Source organism: Ursus maritimus, unplaced genomic scaffold, assembly GCF_017311325.1.
Source record: "Ursus maritimus isolate PB19 unplaced genomic scaffold, ASM1731132v1 scaffold_4, whole genome shotgun sequence".
In the NCBI taxonomy this organism is placed as follows: Eukaryota; Metazoa; Chordata; class Mammalia; order Carnivora; family Ursidae; genus Ursus; species Ursus maritimus.
Window position 1 is genome coordinate 75510987 of NW_024426552.1, and position 13600 is coordinate 75524586.

Sequence of the window (13600 nt, forward strand, 5' to 3'; positions counted from 1 at the left end):
TTGGAGTAATGCTGCTTCTATCGGCACTTACTAGTGTAGAAAGAAATTCTAGAAAACATTTGCTCCACACTTTTGATTTACCGAGGTGGGAAATGGGGCTCAAGCAGATGGGGAACATTTCACTATTGCTTAGCCAGTCAAAAGCACAGAAAGGACCAGAAACAAAATTCTTCATTCCCACTGCTGACCTATACCTATATACAAATCAATGCCATGTTTTTCACATCCTATCCCATTCCATCTATGGCGTGGCTTTCAGTTCACCTGTGGAGTGCCCTCAGTTCACCTGTTATTACACATTCCCAAATACGGAGCAAGGGGGGAAGACATGAAAATAGTCAATGTTTGAAGAAGTGAAAGCTCTGTGTAATGTTTCCATCTCTATGCCTTTGCTCCTGCTCCTTGCCAAATGTAATCTCCTTTCTCTACGTGTCCTTAAAATGATGCTACTCAAACTGTGGTCCCTGGATGGGGATCTAAGAAATGTTTATCTGCAATGGGACAGAGTACAAACACAGAGAGGGAGTATTTAGGAAAGAATGTAACACTTTAATAGGGTAAATTATTCCTGTTAAATCTCATAATGGTAAAACTTGGCCTTCCATTTTGTATTCTCTTTATTTCGTTTACTTAGTAATTAATTTTAATTGTGCTCTATACAAATACTGTTCTCCAACAGATTAAGGAGGAAATAGCTTTCATCACAGAAAATTTGGGAGGCACTCCTTTAAAAGGCCCGGGTTCAGCTGCCACCTGTTGCTTTATAAGGCATTCCCAATGCTCCTGATGAATAGAGCTTTCAAATTTTATAATATCTCATATAAGCCTCTCTTATGCCTCTTACAGCTTTCTACCAAGATTAGTAATTATTTATGTGTTTTTCTTATCTCTTCTGAATAATTACCACCTCCCTGAGGACAGGTTATGTATCTGTAACACCTCATAATTGGCATATAGTTCATAAATTCACATTACCCTAATGGACTGGATGGAATAACCATTCATAATTATTCACAGATTTGGAGAGGGGAGAGTGTTGAAAAAAATACAACAGGAACATCTTTTCCTAAACTCGCATAGCAGAATTTAGACACTATCCACTTCCACATTTTGTATATAAATATTTAGGCCAGTGAGGAATCTGAACACATACAGAAACCCTATTTCTGCCTAAGGAGAAGCTTATAAGTTGTCAAAAGTTCATTTTAAAATCAAATTTGTATCTCAAGAAACTGCACAGCACCCTTGCACTTTTAGTATGAGCCAAACAGATACCACATTTATGGCAGTCTCACAAAGTAATTTCCAGAACACTCAGTTGTGTGCAGATGCATACCGACTCCAAAGTATCCAGACTCAAATCCTTTACCAGTGGATCTGACCATATTCCTAGTTAGTAACGAGGAAAAACAGCAGGCATTTCCTTTGAAGTCAGCGCTAGCCCCCACTCACCAAAGTATTCCTCAGCAGGTGGATTTTCCATATCATACAGCATCTTCTTGGTCAGGTGCTCGAGCTCATCTTCGGGGCGGAATGAGGGGGTGACAGCTGGAGGCCCCATGGAACCTGTTTGTCCACCCTGAAAGGCAGAAGACACATAGTTCTTTAAATACAATTTAGAAAATCAAGACAATCAAATAGTATTTGCATTGTAGACAAAAAAGTACTGGACATGACTATGAAGAGATCTGGGTTCTGCAATCAGTCGTATCAGTTCTCCAGTGTCTGACCTGGGACACACCATTTTACAGGATCCACTTGTCTTATCGAGATGAGTCATTACAGGGCTCTGGAAATCCATGCTTACAACAGCAGGGATTCATTTCATTCAACAATTGCTAAGCAGTCACTACATACCAGTTGTGTGTGTATATATATATATATATATATATATATAAACAAGATAAATAGAGCCCCCTCCCCTTAAGGAGTTTACGGTCAAGTGAGAGATTCAGGTCCATCAATAATTAAAGATAAAGCAACTACAGAAACTGCACAACCAGGGTACATAAGGGACCTCTCCTGTAGCCTGAAAGGAAGAATTCCAGACAAAGTACAGTCCAGGTACAGACCAGGACTTACTCAGCTAAAGGGCAGGAAACTTACAGGTAGAAGTTTTTTATATTCAGGTGAGAAAAAGGCCAAGTGGCATAAGGAGCTCCTGGCAGTTGAATATTTCTGCACCACGTATAAAGCTTGAGGTAGGAGATGAGATGGGTCTTCTGGGGCACAGGGGTGCAGAAAGTGAATGGCCCTGTGTTCCAGTCAAGGAGATTGAGTAGCTTCTCCCCATAGTACTACAAACAGCCATGTGCCAAATGGGGAAGGTACATCAATAGCACTGGTACTGGGTTGGTGTTTAAACAGGTGGGTGAGCCAGAATTATAGCAATGTCAGGGAATCCAGTGTCAGGGGAAAGATTACTTGAGACGTTCAACCAAGAATCCAAAGTATGTAGAGAAAGAAAGAAGGCCAGATGCCAGATGTAAAATAGCTTTGCGCTATGTAAATGAATGGGAATTTATTATTCTATTTTCCTTTGCCTATATTATAACTTTGGCCATTTCCAATATCACACTCTAGCATCTTTAATCAAAGCATTTGCAACAGAAAAACTTACAAAAAGTTAAGAAATAATGACATCCACAATAGCGGATGCGGAGAGCTGAGATTTTGAGAATGTTCTTCCCTTGATATTCGTGCATTCTTAAGTTGTTGATCAAGAGCTTCTCCTTTCATGAACAGTTTATAAGAATCAGTTCAACAAAACCCAAAGCTGCATATTCATTCACCTGTTATCCTCACTAGAGCAAATGAGTTCTTGGATGTGAAAATCCTGTAAAGTATAAATCCCTGTACAAACGTTTCATCCTTACTACCAACATTTATTTCAACCACTCCAAGATGCATATTAATTATCTGTGTGATGTCGGAGGCATAAAATGCCTTCTAAATGTATGTGAAATTATTAATTGGCAGGTACTTGGACTTTTCTCTGTATTTATTTTCCATTTTTTTAGGCTTTTAAAAAATGGATAGAAAGTTGTAAAGTACAGACATACAGAAGGCCAAAAAGGCCAACAATTCTTTATGCTGGGATTTTATTTCATTATTGGACAATTTGCACTGGAGAAGGGACAGCAGTGAGCAAACTACGACATGTGACCGGTGACAAAGAAAAAATAGAGCTGCATGCCGGAATCTCTTATTCATTGTGAGATAAGGAAATCTGACACCCAAAAAGATCAGGGCAGGGCTAGTTATGATAAACCCAGCACAGGGGGCCCCGCCCAGACTCATTTACTCAATAAACGTTAAATGTTAAATGTAAGGCCTCCTCGAAAGTACAAATAGCATCTGAACATTGGATGAGTGATTTGCTAGTAACATTAAACTTTCAATGGCACAGATGTTATCCACTTCTAGGAAAATTTTGCAGAAATAATCATTAAATTATATGACCAAAGCCAGTCACGGGAACTATATTTGGATAAAGGAGGAATCAAAAGTAACCATGTAACTCTCCATCCATGGGTAAGAGGTCACCTAAATGGACAATGTTGGTACATACAATGGAATGTGAACCGGTTTTAAGAGAACATTATAATTCTACCTGTGCAAGTATGAAAAAGATGGCGTAGCCATGCTATCAAAGGAACAGATCCAGTGGTAGGATAGGAAATCTAAATGATGGCCCCATTTTTGAAAAGTACGGTTTAATTATCTACAGCTCAATATCTAGGTAGGGAAAAAGTCTGAAAAGACATATAGTCCTGTGTTAAAGGGGATCAGCTCTGGGTTTGGAATCCTGGGGGCCTTTTAATTTCTAAGGTTGTGTTTCTTTAATAGTATGGAACGTGACTTTTGCAATCCATGAAATACAACTTTTCACATATGAATGAATTCAAGTGATAAAGATATGCTGGATACTAGCAAAGCCCTGGAACGGGCTAACCCAGGTCAAGGGGGAGCTCTGAGAGGAGCAAAAGGCCGAAGCTGAGACACGGCTGGGTGGGAGTGGGGGGAAATGCAAGTGGTTCTGTGTTTGAGGCTGAAGAGATGAGAGAAAGGAAGGCCCGGCTAAGGACTGCCATGCCATCCTGGGCACTTAGGGCTTCTCTATGGGCCAGGGGCTCTAGGCCCTGAAAATCTGATGCGCTCAACTCCCTTTTGGCAGAGACTGGCATCCATAAAAATGCATGTCAAATTTACTTACAATTTCAGGAAGCTCACTGGCTACAGGGAACATATCAAAAGACCCTTAGGTAGGAACATCCAGGCAACAGAAACCTAAGTGGGGATTTTCAGCAAGGAGGTGAGCTCATCAGAATAGAAAGTTCTCTCTGGAGTGGAGGGAGGATGGGAGAGCCATGAGACCGGAATGAGGTGGGAAGCTTATCCTAAAATATTTGTGGCCGGAGAGGGAAGGGGCATCCTGTGTGACAGTGGCATGAGAGTTGGAGACAGAGGTTTAACTCTGGCAATGGTTGGTGTCCTTAGGGGAGCTTGTGAACTCCTTGTAACTTCACATTTCCTTCTGTAAAAAGGGCTTGTCAATGCCACCTCATAGTCGCTGTGAGGATTAAAATTAGAGAGCTTGTGGGGGGCCTGGGTGGTTCAGTGGTTACAGGTCTGATTCTCAATTTTAGCTCAGATCATGATCTCAGGGTCCTGAGATCAAGCCCCATGTTGGGCTCTGTGCTCAGGGGGAAGTCTGCTTGAGATTGTCTCTCTCCCTCCACCCCTCCCCCGCCCCATGCTCTCGTTCTCGCTCTCTCTAAAATAAATAAATCTTTAAAAAAAAAATCAGAGAGCTTGCATCTCACGCTGTAGAGAGCTTAACTGCTTTCAAACCATGGCAACAAAGGGACTCTCTTTGGATCCCCAACCCACCTCTGAGGGAGGGGATAATCCCAGTTCAGGTGACAGAACGGAAGACAAGGATGAAACAATGACCTACATCTTGTTTTCTAGACTGGCAATAAGGAGAGAACTTGAGCCCCAAATAGGCTGTCATCTGACTCCAAATGCCACACATTTTTTTCCAACCAAACCCTCCTTCCCATGGAGGAAGTGGAGAAATGTAGGAGATATTACCCGTAGTTTTAATGGCATTGGCTGTTTTAATATAAATCAACAACTATTAAGGAAACTCTGATCATTCCTGCTCCCAGTGTTAGGGTAGACCTTGAGGGAATGGACACACTTATCATCGTCTGGGCCTCATATATCTGCTTCCCTTTTAACATCAACAAAGGCAGGAAGAAGGCCAGGTCTGTCCTCTACCAGCAATTCACATTCTACCCTTAGCACTTACGTTACGAGTACAGGTCCTTCTTTCAAAGTACTTACATTGTCAGGACTTCACAGATGTTAAGGACAACATATCATTCCTTTTATTCTCCAGATACTTCCTATTTGTTTGCCGTACACTTTCTGAAATAATACATTTGGAAAGGTGCTTTCCTTTTCTTTTACATTCTAACCCCATATAAATGCTAACCTTGGATTCCTGGCTTTTCTTATGAGGAAGGATCCCAAGAGAACACCTCTTCCAGAGTTTGTGAACATTATTTGGCCACAGAACCCCACCTCCGCCCCACCCCCCGCCTCTGCCCCCAAACAATGCACAAAGCTGACCATTCATGGAAAACCTATCGGTAAAAACACAGGGTCCTCCGTGTCCATATGTCTCTCACGTGAAGGAAGACGCAGCTCAGGACTTTGTCTGGGGTTCAAGTCCTTTAAAAGCCTTTAGGGCTTTTCTCACTACGGTGAAGAGACCCCTTTTCATTTCTCTTTCTCAGTAGTGCTCGGGCCTCTACACGTCCTAAGAAAAGGCAGCAACTGTCCAATGTATCTTTTAAACAAGCAGCTTCCAGCGCTGGGTCTGGGTAATAGAACATGATTGAAAATTTGTGGGATGGGGGCCGGGAAGGGATGTGTTGCGTTATTTTGTGTTATTTCTTCAAACGCAGAGATGTGCACACGCTCAGCAGTACAGCTCCTGTGGCATCATCATAATTCCTTGCATTTCTGTGATGCTCTGCAGGGTGCCTGTTTTCACATCCCTGTAATCTCAAATGTTGATGCAACAGGCCTGTGTAATAAGTAAGCCTCCTTTACGGTGAGCAAGGTGAGGCCAAGAGCGGGGAAAGGGAGCAACCTGGCATCGAGTACCAGCCCTGGAAATCGGTGGAGTCCCGACGGCCACCAGCTGTGCTGAGTCGGGCAAGTCCCAGCGACCCGGCGGTGGCTCTCAGTGCCCGGGGCATCTGCATGCCCTTCTACTCCGTTCTTCTGTAGTGACTTGGATTTTTTTCAGAGTAGAGGTTTACTGCTAAATAGTGAAACGAAAGTCCTGTAAAGCAAATATAAACAAAGCCTCTAGCCTTTTCTAAGAAAAAGACATTCTTCTAAGTATCAATATTAATCACTAATATGTATGTTCTTTGAAATGCCTGAAACTCCTAGAAGGGGCAAAACACATTGTATGACCTACAGATGAGTTACTGAGAAATGAATTTCAGAAGACTGCTTCACAATTCTCTTAAACATGGCTTTCCTAAGAAATTACCAAGTACCGAGCACCATCATTATAAACTCAGATTATTCCTGACTCCCCTGCTCCCCAACAACTCACAGTTTAGGAAGAAAGGGTCTTGAAAATAGAAAAGCACAATAAAGTATAAATACTAAAACACAGGGATGAATTCAGTGATCTGAGATGGGAGAAGGCTACCGGTAAGGATATTACCTCTTAGTTAGATCTGGAAGGATAAGTTGGATCTCAACAAATGAAAAAAAGAAAGAGAAAGAAGACACTCCAAGAATAGTATGTATCAAAGAACATGCATATTAGAAAAAAAAATGTTAAGAAATAGGGAAGGAACAGAGCTAGACGAGGCTAGAGAAATGACCTGTGGTCAATGTCAAGACTGTTGTAGGCAACACAGACAGCCAATTTAATGGCTAATATGCTTACGGACTCTGATATTTACTAAGTGAGGCAGAGACCACTAACTGTTCTCCAAAATCGACTTCCTCCTCTTTCTGAGCACACAGCTGGGTTCCATCTTCCACTCTCCCTTGCAGTTAGATGAGGCCATAGGAAGCGCAAGAAAGGAGGAGGATACCCTGTGGAGAGCTAGCCACTGACCAGGCTGGCCTATCTCAAACTGCTATACAAGGGAGACTGGGAAGAAATATGCTCAAAGGTTAATGGTCGAAAATGATGGGAGAGTGGTTTATATTCTTTTGCTGTATATTTTCCTATAAGTCCCTTTTTTTATAGTAAAGTTTTTTGCCTTGGGGGAATAAAAAACACTTATTTTTTTTTCTTGACAGAAAAGTGTCAGAAAATGGAAAATGTCCAAGCATCTGCAACTGGTTCCTCTCTGTCATGGTTCTTTTCTTGCTAGCAGCAGCGCAGCTGATAATATTCCGGGGAAGGCTTATTATGAATACTGTAGCCAAATTTGGATCTAGGTCCCTGGTAAAAGTTATGGGTGAGACTGCAAAAATCAGGACTGTTTCTGCAAACAAAGTGAGTATGGACAGAGTCCTCGGTGAGCAAGGGAACTGCCAGATTAGGAAGAGCACAAATAAGGATACCGTCATATTTATATAACACTCGACAGTATTGGAAGGGTTTTATATATTCTTACATAGGAACCCATAAGCACAGAGGGGCCTATTTATCTCTCTAATCTGTGTTTTGCCTTTAACTGGTCCAGTAATCTTGATCAAATCATTTCTATTCCCTGAGCCTTAGTAGCGTTCTGTGCAAAATGATGTTTTCAAAGATTCCTTTGATTCTACCCTATCTTATTTTTGTGCCCGTAATATGCAGGGCACATATCATTACAGATATTTATAGGGAAATCACAGATAATTCATATTTTCGGGGACTTTGTAGTCTATAAAAACAGACACACACTGAGTAAGTGGAAACATGATCATTAAAGAGATTTCCATTTACAGGAGGATTTAAACTACTTGTCAGCACCCCCTGAAACAATCTAGAACTTCATTCAGCATTCTGAATCTGAGTAAGCAGCTGGCAGGTCACAGGGTTTCTGCAGCCTACTGAACTTTCACTACATGTGGGGCATGAAAATCAAGAACAAACAAAGGTTCAACGCCCTATCCCACCACCACCCCTCCTTGGGTGGAGAAAGAATTTCCTCAGCCCTCCTAAATACAAAAGGAAGCACAGCGAACAGCCTGCATAGGGGTGCAAACAGTGAAGACCCCAAGGAGAACACCCACCACCTTGAGTCTCTGTTACCACCAATTTAACTATTTAAGTATATGTGTTAAGGATCCATTTTACAAAATGGCTACCCACCCTTTGTCATCATGTCAGCCTCCTGAGTTACTCTGGATACTGACCTTGCGGCGGGTCATTTCTCTCCTATGAGTCCTTACCCGCCATTCATTTCCTAGTTACAAAGTGCTAGATAAGTTGAACTTAGTACAAATCTAAACCTTACCAGAAAAGCACCGCCCAGGCAGATAAACACCAGGAAAAGACAGCCAAGATATTCAGAGAGATTACATGATAATGAATACTCTATCACTCGGGGACCAGAGCTGCTCACTTTTCTTGTCCATTTGTAATGATGTACAAGAGGTTCCTTCTCTCAGAGGGAAAATAACTTCAATTATGTGTTCTTGAAAAAAGAAACATTGAAATTATCTTCTTTCAAAAGGTAGAATTAGCCCCATTTTGGAGCTGAAAGCCTGCCAGAAAAAAATATATTTCTGATATTTTCCTTCTTTCTCCCCCCTTCTATTTAACTATGTCAAGTTTGCAGTTTGCAATTTCCTGAGGCTGCTTCTACTTTCTGACTCTCACTGAATTATCCTGCTCTACTCTCAACGTCTCCCTTTTGATGGAAAGAGCACCCTTTCAGGCCAAGGACAGAAGATTGCTGCATACCCACTCTGCTTCGGGTTAAAAGCAGTGGGCCACAGGGAAGGAAGGGGCCTCTTAACAAGTAGAAACCCATAAACGAACACTCCTTACAGCTGCAGAGGAGCAGAAAAGTGGGCTCTTGGTTCCTCTATTCTTAAGTTCCATTTTCTTGGAGAATGAATAGTAAGGCCACAAAGAAGACGACCCAGAAATGCTGACTTGAAAAAGTTGATTCTAGCTTTGAAACCCATTCCAGTTAATTCTCACCTTTCAAAAGCTTGATTTCCTTACAACCTCTTTTTCATATTCTCTCTCTTGTGCCATGCATTGATGCCTCTAAATCACCTTTCTTCAGCCAAATTAGGAGTCACAGCCAAGGATGGATGATTCTGAATTACAGTGTGGTAGATATCACCACAGTTGCAAGTGGGGGGAATTACCCGGTGTCCACTAAGGGGCCTTGTGCTGTTTGCGCACAGGGTGCAGTGGTGATGTAGGCTGAGCTGCGAACAAGGTGGCCCCTCTCTGTGCTCACCACTCTCAGTCAGGTAGCTTCAAGAGTGCCCCGGGCTTAGAGCATGCTTGTTCCCAGGCCTGACGTCTAGGGCACTGTTGCAGGTCCTCGGTGTTTGTTTCTCTATCATTGATTTTCTCATCCATCAACTGGAAGTTAATAGTAGCTAATTTATATGAAGAATCTTTGTAAAGTATTAAACGTCACATAAATGGCAGTTCTAATTACCAGGAGGGACAGCTTACAAACCACTAACAAAGATGATTTTCTTCTTGGAAGTGGAATGTCTACAGAGTAGTATGTTTGGGCTAGTATATCGGAATTTCACCCTAATTGTTTTAGCAAGAGATGGAATCACTCTGAATTCTTTTAACTACAAACCTTGAAATATACGACATTTGGTGAACACACACTTTGCTGGCTCTCTCAATGGTCAGCCGCCCCACATCCTAGCCTTTGACACCAAAAGATAAATTGTACAGCAGGGCTCTCACGTTTGGCTCTTTGGAACAAGGTAGCCTCCCTCATACTTTCCTGCCGCGATGAATTTCAGCCAGAAAAGGCACCACTTATAGATGTTGTCCCACCTGGTAGGTAAGAAGTAGGAGAGGGGAGAAGCAGGAAGCCCAGAGCCTCAGCGTCAGGGAGAAGTGAGTCCAAAGATCTCTTGCCAACCTAACCTAACCCACAGTTTCTGTGTCAGTGCTCCCAGGCGGTCCTCCTTAAGGGAGAAAGTACTCGAGTTGCCTCTGTGGGGTGATAGGATCTCTCTCATTTCACTCCCCTCCTATATACATTGTTTCTACCCAAGGCTAAAAGAAGCAATTTCCACAATACTATAGCTAAAACCCACATGTGTTTTTCCTCCCCATTAATCAGGCCTTCTGTATGTTATGTCTCAGGGATTAGCTATATAACAAAGGCAAGACAATTACAAGGCATTATTTCCATTGGGAGGTTTCACCTCAATGAGACACAAGACATGAAGTTTGATGAAGGGAAGGCACGGTCCTTCAAGGCTGTTTTCAAACCAAACCAGGTCTTGGACTTCGTTATGCCCCACTAGTGCCTGGCTGTGACTTCTGAGAAGGCCTTTCATCTTCATCTGGTTATCTGGAACAATGGAAAGAGCCAGCTGCTCCAACATTGGGAAGAAAGGTCTTACGCCAACACACTCATTGCTGTGCATTGCCCCACAGAAAAGCCACCCTCAACCAGAAGCTACATTTTCATAAAGCTGTATCAGACATCACAGTGTGCCTCCTATCAGGGCTCCAGCCCTGACTGCAGTTCTAATCCACTGTGTTCAAAATGGGTTTTTAACAATTCCTTACCGTTATTTGGACTGTGTCATAATTCTTGCCATTCTCAAGAAATTAAAATAGTATACCTAATAATTACAAATGTATAAAAACATATATGCAAGAACGTCAGTGTGTCTATGTAGGTAGGTATAAAAAAAGGTATAAAAAAAGCAGGTACTAGAGGGAAATACACCAAAATGTTAATAGCTCATTCTAGGATGGTGGGATTATGAGTACTTTAAACTTTTTCCTAATAATTTTTAAACTATCAACACTGAATATAGTAAAAATGGATGACCCTTTGAAAATAGTAAGTAGACTTTATAAAACATGGGATTTCTGTCTTTTCTTTCGTATTTTCACATACAAAGCCAGAAGGGAATGGAGAATCTAAGGTGGGGACGATTTGTTGAAAAAAATAAAAGCACCTAGATTTTCAGTCCTGATAGGCACAGAAACACTTTCCTACTGTACAAGCTGTTTCTATCTAGTGGGCTTGACAGATGCCTGAACGTGACACAAGACACTGAAATAACATGCAAATCAGTTTTTCGGTTTTAATATGCAAATATGACGCTTGGCACATCACTTTCCATGGCTGAGGTAAATTGCTGTTTTTGAGTTTTTCGTGGGAAATGCACGCCAGCCAACAAATGGTTAACTCCCCATATTTCACCTAACACTAGGTGGTTTTCATTTGAGTCAGAAAGGTTCTTGCTCAGCGATCCACAGCACTTCGGATGCAAAGAAAGGGCATATGTTTTGTTCAGTAACAATGCCCCCGGCAGCAAACAAGCACTCCCTCCGACAGACGCACTGATCACGTTGGATTTCTGGGCCTTGGCGGTGAGGCAGGCAAAGTGTCTCCGTGAGAATAACAGAGAACAAGGTTTTCTTCTCGACCCGTGAAAATCAAATCAAAGTAGTTCAACATTGTGGGAGGATTAGCTTCTGGCTGGAGACAAAGAAGAAGGAGTCAAAGGTCCTTATTTTAGGGTATTCAAGCGGTGTGGAAAACTGGAGCCTCTGGTGAAATCTACATTAAATTATCCACAAATACTAGTAATTAGGTATTAAGGCAATCATCAACATAATTGAGAGACATCCAGTTCAAGGAATTCATAATCCAGTCAGGCCATCAAGGCTCATGAAGGAGAAATACAAGAATGAGGCAAATCATTGATGTTGATGGTAGTCAGTATGGCTTAAACACTTGAGAATATAGACCCTAGGGGCGACCTACCTACTTGGGTTCAAATCTCACATCCTCTACTTACCAACAGTGTGACCCAGGGCAACATGTTTCATTTGACTGAATATGTGTTGCCTAAATCATAAAACGGGGTCAATTGGGTTTGCCTCATGAGTTCAATGACAAGGTCCATGTAAATCATTTAGCTGTCTGTACTAATTAAGAAATTATTATTGCCCTTAAAGATAGGCTATGCTATATAAACATCATGTGAACAGATCAATGGGTAATATGGATTCAGAGGAAAGAGAGGGGGCAGTGGACTAGAGCATACCGAAAACATACCAAGACAATCCAGGGGCCTGATTTTAGGACTTGAGGGAAAGAGAGAAAACTTCTGCTTTGTACTCTGTGGTCCTTGACAGCCAACAAAGAACCCCCAGTAGAACACTCACACGCACTGGATTTCGGTTAATACTTTCCAAAGCATGAGAGCATGTTTTCTGTACAAAGAAACAAACCGAGTTAGTGGTTTAAGTGACTATGTTAAGTGACTTAGCCAAAATCACACCCATAATAAGCGGCAGAGCCAGGAGTTAAACATGAGTCTTCTGATCCAAGCTCAGTGTTTTTCCACTAATCTACAGCTGCCTCTATATATTCATTTAGAAATATGAAACTTACATGATCTATCATAAAGGTTAATCAAGACAGTCAACCTCACTGATTAAAGCATGATGCTAATTATATCAGAGGTTGGAGACCAATGTGGCCCCTTCTACTTTCAGAAACATTGATTGTGGTGTAATGGAGAAAGTGTGGGCTTCAGAAGCAGACAAAGCTGGTGCAAATACCAAGTTAGATCACTTCTTCTGTATAACATTTTGTTTAAACATCTCTTAGCATTAGCTTCTGCATCTGTAAATGGGTTAGGGGGCAAGCAGGAGAGAGGGAATGCCCCATGTCAGGGCCATTGTGACTAATACCTAAAATGGTACATGGTGTGTTCTAATATTTAACAGTTGGCTCATGACTTGTATTAAATGCTCACAAACAATCTGTCACATCTGAGCTATGGATGTCTTTCAAATGCGGCAGGAAGGTGGATCAAGGAATACGAATGAGTCCGTGTCATTCATCAGTACTGTGGCAGAGGGGAAAACGAGCACACTCTGATGTGAAGGTAAAGACCAGCAGCAGCTTTAATATTACTAACTGATCAGCAACCATGATTCACATAAGAGTAATTCTCATAAACTCTGAAAGGCAGAAATACCTAAGTGCTTAATTTATAATATTTACCAACTTATAACTAACGAGACTGAAAATAAGTAAGGAACATGGAGTGTTCAGCAGGGGCCAAGCAATGTTCAAGATATTTTAGATCAACTCATTTACTCATCACAGCCAACCCATTAGATGCTTTTACAAATGAGAAAACTGAGGCACAGGGATCACCCTGACTGGAACTGGGAATTTGGGATGTGAATCTAGCTATCAAACCCACAAAGCGCACGCTTAACCACCACACAAACTCTCTTGGCTACTTGACCCATCTGCATTTTATGAGAGGGATTTTATGACTTTTTAGGGGAATTTTTTTAAGATGTATTTATTTGTTCGGGGTGGGGGGGGAAAGCAGGGGGGAGGGGCAGAGGGAGAGAGAGAAA

The 13600-nt window shown here is 41.8% G+C and overlaps 1 protein-coding gene across 16 annotated transcripts in view; it reads right to left on the minus strand.

Annotated features, from left to right (window-relative positions):
• Positions 1–13600, minus strand: part of LOC103676028 (LIM domain containing preferred translocation partner in lipoma) — a 644793-nt gene that overhangs the window by 155451 nt on the left and 475742 nt on the right. For all 16 annotated transcript variants that reach the window (XM_040621467.1, XM_040621465.1, XM_040621452.1 and 13 more), the window contains one exon: positions 1453–1579. In XM_040621467.1, coding sequence (XP_040477401.1) covers positions 1453–1579 — 127 coding nt within the window. The remainder of the gene's footprint in view (positions 1–1452; positions 1580–13600) is intronic.